The sequence below is a fragment of the Notolepis coatsorum genome, assembly GCF_963971535.1.
Source record: "Notolepis coatsorum genome assembly, chromosome: 7".
NCBI classification, from domain to species: domain Eukaryota; kingdom Metazoa; phylum Chordata; class Actinopteri; order Aulopiformes; family Paralepididae; genus Notolepis; species Notolepis coatsorum.
The window spans coordinates 124,561,670-124,571,669 of record NC_140171.1 but is presented as its reverse complement, the minus strand read 5'-3'; the positions used below and the strand labels follow the sequence as shown (position 1 = coordinate 124,571,669).

The window sequence follows — 10,000 nt, the reverse complement described above, 5'->3', positions numbered from 1 at the left end:
ACACACACACACACACACACACACACACACACACACACACACACACACACACACACACACACACACACACACACACACACACACACACACACACACACACACACACACACACACACACACACACACACACACACACACACACATTTGTGGAACACTGAGGTTTGCTTGTTTCCCGAAAAGTAAATACTTTCCCCCCCCAAATGTTCATTATCCGGCAATTACAAAGATTTGTACAACCACAATGACCCCCCCCCCCTGTCGCGTTCATTCTCTCTCGCTCTCACACACACACACACACACACACACACACACACACACACACACACACACACACACACACACACACACACACACACACACACACACACACACACACACACACACACACACACACACACACACACACACACACACACACACACACACACACACACACACACACACACACACACACCACACACACACACACACACACACACACACACACACACACACACACACACACACACACACACACACACACACACACACACACACACACACACACACACACTCCTCATTTCCTTCTCTCTTTCTCAGTATTTTTCTCCAGACAGAGGACATGAGTTGAAACAGATGGAGCAGATACATGGAGTGGTTTTGAGGTTTGACAGATGGAAACATGTTTCCCCCCTCTCTCTCTCTCTCTCTACCCATGGGGGTCTTGCAGAACACCCACAATGCAACAGGGGAGTGCCGACACGGGACGCCCTGCCACGGCGATGCCCTGCTTACGTGGACCAACTACCAACTCAATGCACAGAAGGCACTGCGTTCCTCTTAAAGGTACAGGATCAGTAACGCTGTCAAACTGCCACCTCTAGGCAAAACATCCCCACTTAGTATGTATGTTAGTATGCGGCAGTAGATTGGAATAGGCTACCAGCAGACATTAAATTAATAAGTCCCTAAAAAGTAAAAGAGTAAAGAGCTGGATCAGGAGAAGCAGAACATGGGTTAAATAATATTTTATTTATCTTAGTTGTTTTTATTTATTTTTAAGGTATTTTATTAGGTTTTGAGGGGTATATTTTTAATTTGTATTAATTGTATTTTATTGTATCTAATTTTTTTTACTGTATTTTATCTCCCTATGTTTTCCTCCCCCCTGCGTGGTGGGCACACCCTCGCTTTACCCACAGGCTCTGACAAGTGCATGTTGTATCATGCTGCACTTACTCTCATACACCTACACACATCCAGGCATACACTTAGACATTTTACTCACAGAAATCTGAAGGACCGCAATGGAAATAAGCTGTAAGCTTTTTTGCGTTTTTATCCTTTTGATAATGGTGGGCCTCTATATGTATACTCCTATATATGTTCATTATAAATAATCTATCTATCTATCTATCTATCTATCTATCTATCTATCTATCTATCTATCTATCTATCTATCTATCTATCTATCTATCTATCTATCTATCTATCTATCTATCTATCTATCTATCTATCTATCTATCTATCTATCTATCTATCTATCTATCTATCTATCTATCTATCTATCTATCTATCTATCTATCTATCTATCTATCTATCTATCTATCTATCTATCTATCTATCTATCTATCTATCTATCTATCTATTGCACTTTGTTTGGATTAGATGTGCGGGTTTGAGTTTAATAACTTATTATGGTGTGAATTTCACTTGGCAGAGCCTGAGGTGTGGGTAGTAATAGTAACCCCTCTTTTACCTAGAAGTTGCTGTTTGATGTCATTACAGATTCTCTGACATGTGGAGTTGAGTCACGTGACTTGGACTCGAGACACAAATTTGATGAATTCATTACTTGACTTTAACACCAATGACTTGTGACTTCACTCAGAATTGAGCCTTGCGACTGGAAAGACTCAATACTCTCTCCAAGCCCAAGATGTTACAAAATATTATGCCATAAAAATTAAGTGAAGCAAATCAACTTGATTTCCCTGATTACAGTTCCACTTTGGACTTTCGAGTTCTGCACATGGTTCTGGATAATTATCCCACCAAAACAAAAGTCTTCTGTTATATCGATATAATGGAATAAATTAATCCGTTATCATGAGAAAACAATCTTTGTTATATCGAGATAACTAAATAATAAGTCGCTATCACGGATGAGACGCTAAACTGAGGTCCTGACTGAATCTCAGTCGTTAAAGAACCCAGGACGCCTATTGCAAAGAGTAGGGGGTTCCCCGATGTTCCTGGTCAAATTCCCAATCAGGTCTCTGACATCAAGGCCACCTAATCATCCCTTCCCCTTAATTGGCTGATATCAATCCCTGTCTCCTGAGCCATTCAGCCATTGTGTAGTGTGATGTGTGCCTGGTGCCAGTGTATGGCAGCCATTGAGCCTGCGTAGCCCAAGGTTGGGTGCTACCAGTGGTGATGAAGGAGGCAATTTCCACCCTACATTGTGGGGAGCGGTTTGAGTGTCTAGAAAAGGGCTATATAAATGGAATGAATGAATGAATCACAAGCAAACTGACTTTGTTATATCGAGATAACGAAAAAAATGATCACGAGAAAACTGCAATAAAATAATAAATAAAGACGTGGCCGGTCTCGGCTTCCGTAGATCTCAACCCAAACATACTGACACATAATTTTTTATATTGTAGATCAGGAACAATCTGCTTCTCAACTCAGTTACCCACGATTCAGAAGCTTCTATAACTGATGATAATCCACATAATATGCAGTTGAAGCCATTACTAAGGCACACCAAAAATAATGTTCCATTTCTTCACCGTATGGGAGCATGTCATACAGTATGGGATCCTAGGAGAAGAGCGTGTGTGGGTTTCCTTCTCATTGTAAACAGATGCTTGTAACATTGCTTTGGAAGTAATACAGATCCCACTAATAATACACCGGTCTCCCGAAGACAACTTCCAACACCACAACCTACATAGAAGCATCACCTCAGGGGGCTGCTCAACCCAGTGTTCCCTATAGCTGCCTGGTTAAATAAAGGTAAACAAATTAAAAAAAAAAAAATCCCTGATGGATAGTTTGTATCTACATGTATATAGATATAGGTGTATGAGGAGTGTTACACAAGCTTTTCTATAGGTACTGTTATGGGGTTTCTCATACACAAGCCTGGGTGTGTCTGGCATCACTGAATGAGAGAGAGAGAGTGCTGGCATTTCCATCTGCATGATGTGTGTGTGTGTGTGTGTGTGTGTGTGTGTGTGTGTGTGTGTGTGTGTGTGTGTGTGTGTGTGTGTGTGTGTGTGTGTGTGTGTGTCGTGCGTGCGTGCGTGCGTGCGTGCGTGCGTGCGTGCGTGCGTGCGTGCGTGCGTGCGTGCGTGCGTGCGTGCGTGCGTGTGAGATGAATGTTTCTTTGGATAAATAGGTATATTCATCCATGTGATGAGTGTGTGTGTCAGTGGAATATGTGTAGGACATGTTTCACATACGTATATGTTTTAAGTTGTACATACATAATACATTATGTGTATGACTCTAATCTATAGCTGCTGTCTTTGTGCATGTGTGCATCTGTGATAAAATGTCTGCATTGGTGAATTTGTGTATAGGGGAACTTATCTATTAGTGTTTTTGTGTGTGTGTGTGTGTGTGTGTGTGTGTGTGTGTTTGTGTGTGTGTGTGTGCGTGCCATTAAGTGTATGTATGTCTGTGATTCCACGTGCATTTGCGTGCGTTTCTGTGAAAATAACTTCCAGCTACTACCTTTGTGTGTGTGTGTGTGTGTGTGTGTGTGTGTGTGTGTGTGTGTGTGTGTGTGTGTGTGTGTGTGTGTGTGTGTGTGTGTGTGTGTGTGTGTGTGTGTGTGTGTGTGTGTGTGTGTGTGTGATGGATGGCATACTGTAGGTGAATTAATGCTGCAGTAGGCAACTTTGGAGAAATTAGCAAGAGGAGTGTACAGTACCTGCCCAGCAGTGGTCTGATCAGTGGTCTGATCTCAAACCTACCGAAGTCGGCCCATGTCACCCCACTTCTTAGGGACCTGCACTGGCTCCCCATTGCTGCACGAATCCGCTTCAATGCCCTTGACCTAGCATACCGTGCGGCAAAGGGAACTGCTCCCGCCTACCTCCGGTCAATGGTCTCTAACTACACACCCTCAAGACCCCTACGCTCTGCATCTTCTGGCCGCCTCAGACCTACTCCTATCCAAGCTCCGGGAGGGTCATCAAAGAGAAGTCGCCTATTCTCAGTCCTTGCCCCACAATGGTGGAATGAACTACCCACCCCAGTTAGGACAGCCGAAACACGTCCAATCTTTCGCCGTCGACTAAAGACTCACTTCTTCAACCATTATCTGAATTAAAAAAAAAAAAAAAAAAAAATCTAACCCTAACTAACCATACTGTCATGCACTTGTCCTAATAAACTAACCTACACTGTAGCACTCAACACTTTGATGAACATTGTTACTCAGCTGATAGAGTTGTGCTCTTCCTGATGGCTTGTCGTACAGAACTTGTAAGTCGCTTTGGATAAAAGCGTCAGCTAAATGACTAAATGTAAAATGTAAATGTAAATGGTCTTAGTTTTCCGATGCGACCCTTGGAACACCACTTGGCCAAAACATCTGATTGGTTAGTGATGCAAGGAGCTATTGTTTTTGGCAAATCAGATGTTTCTGGCCTGCCAAGTGGTGTTCCCAGCGGTGCAGTGCTTTGTAAATTCAGCTTAAAGCTACTGGTACCTCTGGGGGTCTGTGGAAAATCTATAGGTGTATATATAAAATGTATAGGCTTGAAAAGAGATGCAGAACTGCAAATCTGCTGGGCAGGTAAACTCACTCTTGCTAATTTCTCCGAAGTTGCCTACTGCAAGCCATTGTAGCCATTGTGTATGTGTGTGTGAATATTCCCATGTGCATATGCATGTGTATGAAACCAACTTTCAGCAACTTTCTAAATTGTTATGTGTGTGCACCTTTCTAAACAGTATAAATTGGTTTACTACTGCAAGTCAGAAGATGTACAATCACCATTTATGTCTGTATTAATAATAATAATAATTCATTTAATTTATATAGCGCTTCTCAATTACCCCGAAGTCGCTGACAGTAGTCGGGAGCAAAGTAAAAACAAAGAAACAAAAACAAAGAAACAAAAACAAAGAAACAAAAACAAAAGGAACATGAGACCATGGGGGGAACAGGGAAGACAGCATGATAGCACAAAAAGACAGAGCGGCAGGAGACAGACATCAATCAGGTTGGAGGGGGGGGGGGGGGGGGGGGGGGGTTATGGGTGGGGGGGGGTTGAAGGCAAGGGAGAACAGGTGGGTTTTGAGGCGAGCTTTGAAGGTGGAGAGTTTAGGGGAGTCTCTGATGGAATGAGGGAGGGAGTTCCAGAGTCGGGGTGCAGTGCGAGAGAAGGCTCGATCACCAACGTTTTTGAGTTTGGATGTCGGGACAGTGAGGGAGGCAGTGGAGGAGGACCGGAGGGAACAGGTGGGGCGGTAGGGAAGAAGGAGGTCAGTCAGGTAGGGGGGGGGCAGGCTGTGGAGGGCTTTGAAGGTGAGGAGTAGTGTTTTAAAGTTTATGCTGTGTTTGATCGGGAGCCAGTGGAGAGAGTGGAGGACAGGAGTGATGTGTTCACAGGACCGGGTGTTAGTGAGGAGGCGGGCGGCTGAGTTTTGGACCATTTGCAGTTTATGGAGGGAGCGGGAGGTGATGCCAGTGAGGAGGGAGTTGCAGTAGTCCAGGCGGGAGGAGATGAAGGCGTGTATGAGGGATTCAGCAGCAGGGGGGAAAAGGCAGTGACGGATTTGAGCAATGTTGCGGAGGTGAAAATATTATGTTTTTACAATGGAGCGGACGTGGGGGTCAAATGAGAGGGTGGGGTTATGATTATGGTGACATTCTGTACATGCATGCCTCTCCCTCCACCTTCAACTCCTCGATGCTGCGTATCATAGCACACTGCGTTTTATCACTGGAGATACACTTCCTCATTCACCATTGTATTTTATATGAAAAAGTGGGATGGGCTTTTTTAACTAAGAGAAGGGATATGCATTGCATTGTATTTATCTACAAGGCTCTGCTTATGAAACGTCCCTATAATAGTGCATTTGACCCGTTTACACACCGACGGCAGAGGAAACCATGCAAGGTGCCAACATGCTAATAGGGAGCAGTTAGGGGTTAAGTGTCTTGCTCAAGGACACTTTGACGAGAGGAGCGGGAATCAAACAGGGAACCTCCGGATTACCAGACGACTGCTCTACCTCCCGAGCCACTGTCGCCCCATTATTATCTCTGCCCTTTGATTGCTTTTAAATACAGCACATATGGTACTAGGTCAGCTTTAGATACACCATACTGTATGTAAAAAATTGGGCTTGGCAAAACGTTTTTAAATATTATGCCCTGTAAAAATGGAATGAACTACAGAACACCTGATATTTTAGAGTTATTATTATGTTGCTTGTCCTTGTTTCCTTTGATCTACATGTTTATTGATGTTCGACTATATTTTGTCAGAACTGTAACGTGTTTTCTATTGTATACAGGTTACTCTCTTTTCATTAATTTGTTCTTTCAACTCGAAAGCACTCATTCAGTTCTCAGCCCTCATTGTGTCGTCGAGCATTTCCAATCACACAACATCATCAATACTAATATAATTATAACGTACAAAGTACAAATGTTTTTAAGAAAGCCTCAATGTGCTTACCTGTATAAATAAAGGACACATACAAATAAATAAAATAGTGAGAGAGAATTAAATGTCTGAATGGGTGAATTTGTGTATCTGTAGGGGAATTTATCTTGTGTGTGTGTGTGTGTTTATGTGTGTGCGTGTGCAAGCCTGCATGCATGTATTTCCACGTCCATTCACATGTATGTATGTATGTATACAAATAAATAATAATAATTACCTTGTTACTGTCTTACACTATCATGCACTCTTCCTACTATACTAATAGTATTTTACTACTATGCACTCATCACTGCAGCACCCACGTTTCAGCACTGTTTGATGAACATTGTTACTCAGCTGAAAGAGTTGTACCCTTCCTGCTGACTTGTTTTACAGAACTCGTAAGTCGCTTTGGATAAAAGTCGCTTTGGATAAAAGGATCAGCTAAATGTAAATGTAAATGTATGCATGTATGTCTGTATATATAAAGTATGTGTATGTAATGTATGTATGCATGTATGTCTGTATATATAACGTATGTGTATGTAATGTATGTATGCATGTATGTCTGTATATATTTGTATGTGTATGTAATGTATGTATGTATGTCTGTATATATAAAGTATGTGTATGTAATGTATGTATGCATGCATGTCTGTATATATAAAGTATGTGTATGTAATGTATGCATGTATATATGTCTGTATATATAAAGTATGTGTATGTAATGTATGTATGCATGTATGTCTGTATATATAAAGTATGTAATGTATGTAATGTATGTATGCATGTATGTCTGTATATATACAGTATGTAATGTATGTATGCATGTATGTATGTCTGTATATATAAAGTATGTAATGTATGTATGCATGTATGTCTGTATATATAATGTATGTAATGTATGTATGCATGTATGTCTGTATATATAAAGTATGTAATGTATGTACAGTATATATGAAAGTCACCTGCAGCTGCTGTCCTGGGCGTCTCCCTGTAGCGACGCCGCGGCCCGGGCCAGGCCCAGCCGTGAGAAGGAGTGGTAGAGGGTGAGCTGCGTGTCCGACAGGCTGGCCGCGCCATCCGCCTCGTCGTACGCATTCTCCCAGTAGGCCTGCAGGGCCGGGGTGCTCTGGGGGAACGGTCCGAACAGGAAGCTGTCCAGCAGGTTGACGATCTCCTGGTTGACGCTGGCTTCAAATTTCCTGGCGAAGAAAGTGGGCCGTGTCGTTTGCTGTGGGGGGAGGGGGGCAAAGAAGGAGGGGAGAGATAAAGGGAAGAGGAAAAACAGAGAAGATTAAGAAACGGGGCATTCTGGGAAGACAGGAGGATGAAGAGATGCAGAGGAAGGGAGTGTGTGTGTGGGCGGAGGAGAGCGATAGTGAGAGAGAGATACAGAGAGAGAGAGAGAGAGAGGAAGGGAGAGACAGATCTACCACACAGTGTCATACCCAGTCATCGACAGTTTAGCTGGACACGGTGGTATAGATATACAGTACCTCTCCATGTGCATTGTTATGTGTGTGTACATTACATCAAATATTACATTACATCAAATTATGCAAACGGAAATGATTCATCGTGGCTTAGAACAATAGCGCAAGGTTCTAAAAAAATCTTCTCTCATGGCTCATGATTTTTAAAGAGCATTCAACAGGGGGCTTTGGGACGAGACGGAGGGGGGGTGGGGGTGGGAATTGAGGCTACGTGTTTTTTCTTCCTTCACTACATTCGGTAAGATGACCGGGTCGTCTGTGGAAAGGTCTGTGCTCTCAGACCGACCACACAGAGGAAAACACGTTGGAAGGTGGAAAGTTCTGAGAACTTCCTACCCACTAGAAACAAGCCAGGCTTTCATAGTGCGACTGTTGGACGTGGCATCAAATCGAACTTTCTCCACCCTCTAAATGTCTCACTTGACAAACTGTATACGGTACTTGAGAACCGCGGTTGGAGAAACCACACGGCGCGATGCGAGAGAAGAGATCGCTAGCCCCTCTGTAGCATGATTAACACCCTCCCAAGGTAGCGCGGAGGTGTGCAGTGCTGTGGTACCTAACAGCAAACACGTCTGCGCTGACGTGCGTCTGGGCCTGAACAGCCGTCTCTGTGCGGCTGCCAAGTTGTGGAGGAGGCACTTTTTTTATTTTTTTGCAATGACAGTGTGGGATGGAGAAAGAGAGAGAGCTACTGTAGATATATAGATAGAGAGAGCTATACATATATATATATATAGAGAGAGAGAGAGAGAGAGAGAGAGAGAGAGAGAGAGAGAGAGAGAGAGAGAGAGAGAGAGAGAGAGAGAGAGAGAGAGAGAGAGAGAGAGAGAGAGAGAGAGAGAGAGAGAGAGAGAGAGAGGGAGGCATGCCAAATTAAAGGAGCCTGGTAAATAATGGGATGGTTGAAGAGAGAGAGATGGATGGATTGATAGAGGGAGGACGCTATTTTTTATTTGCCCTCCCGACTGTCTGTCCATCCATCACAATACCCACACCATCAATTTATAAATGCTAATGAACTATTGTTGCAAATAGCCATGGGGCATTGCTCAAAGTGGTCTGACTGGGTTCTGTCCTTTTTTGCTTTTTTTTATAGTTGTTTTTATATTTCTGGAACCCTAGCCCTATTTCCTACTTACCAATGATGTTGAAGATTTTTCGGTAGAATCCCTTCTCAGCGCATTCCATGCTGTTCCTCATACTAGCTCCGGCTAGTTATAGCCACAAAAGTCAACGGGGTCAATGGAGCTCCTGTCTGTACAAGTTGACCGAAGCTCACCGGATTCCACTTTGTGTGCACTGTGGAGGAAGTCTCAGTGGCTCGGTTTGTAGTCAAAGCTAGACAGAGGAACAGCATGGCTTGTGCATGGGTTGGTAAATAGGAAATAGGGATAGGGTTCCAAAAATTCGAACTATCCCTTTAAGTACCATTGCCATTAACATAAGCCAGAAACTCTATAATGTTGAAGCCAACTTAACCCTTTCATTACCACACTACAGAAGGTTAACCTTCTGTAGTGTGGTTGTGAAAGGGTGTGGCAGTGAAAGGGTTAACCTTCTGTATGGTCGCAGTGAAAGGGTTAACCCTTTGGTAGTGTGGTAGTGAAAGGGTTAACACGGATGCCTGCAATGTGTTTTAACGGCATCTGCCCCTGCTATAGCTTCTCTCTCCCCCTGCAACCCAGCCCAAATGCTTTTGTCAATAGTCGCATAGCAACGTGACATACTTTATAAAAAAAAAGAAGAAGAAAAAAAGAAAAGGCCTCTCTCTCTCTCTCTCTCTCTCTCTCTCCATAATTTATTGCCTCCCATTTCAACTAGACCTCCCCTCCTCCTCCT

General features: G+C 43.2%; 1 protein-coding gene across 1 annotated transcript in view; it reads right to left on the bottom strand.

The window, feature by feature from the left end:
- xylt1 (xylosyltransferase I) overlaps positions 1–10,000 on the bottom strand; it is a 129,286-nt gene that overhangs the window by 29,634 nt on the left and 89,652 nt on the right. The window contains exon 8 of the mRNA XM_084318564.1: positions 7,631–7,896. Coding sequence (XP_084174690.1) covers positions 7,631–7,896 — 266 coding nt within the window. The remainder of the gene's footprint in view (positions 1–7,630; positions 7,897–10,000) is intronic.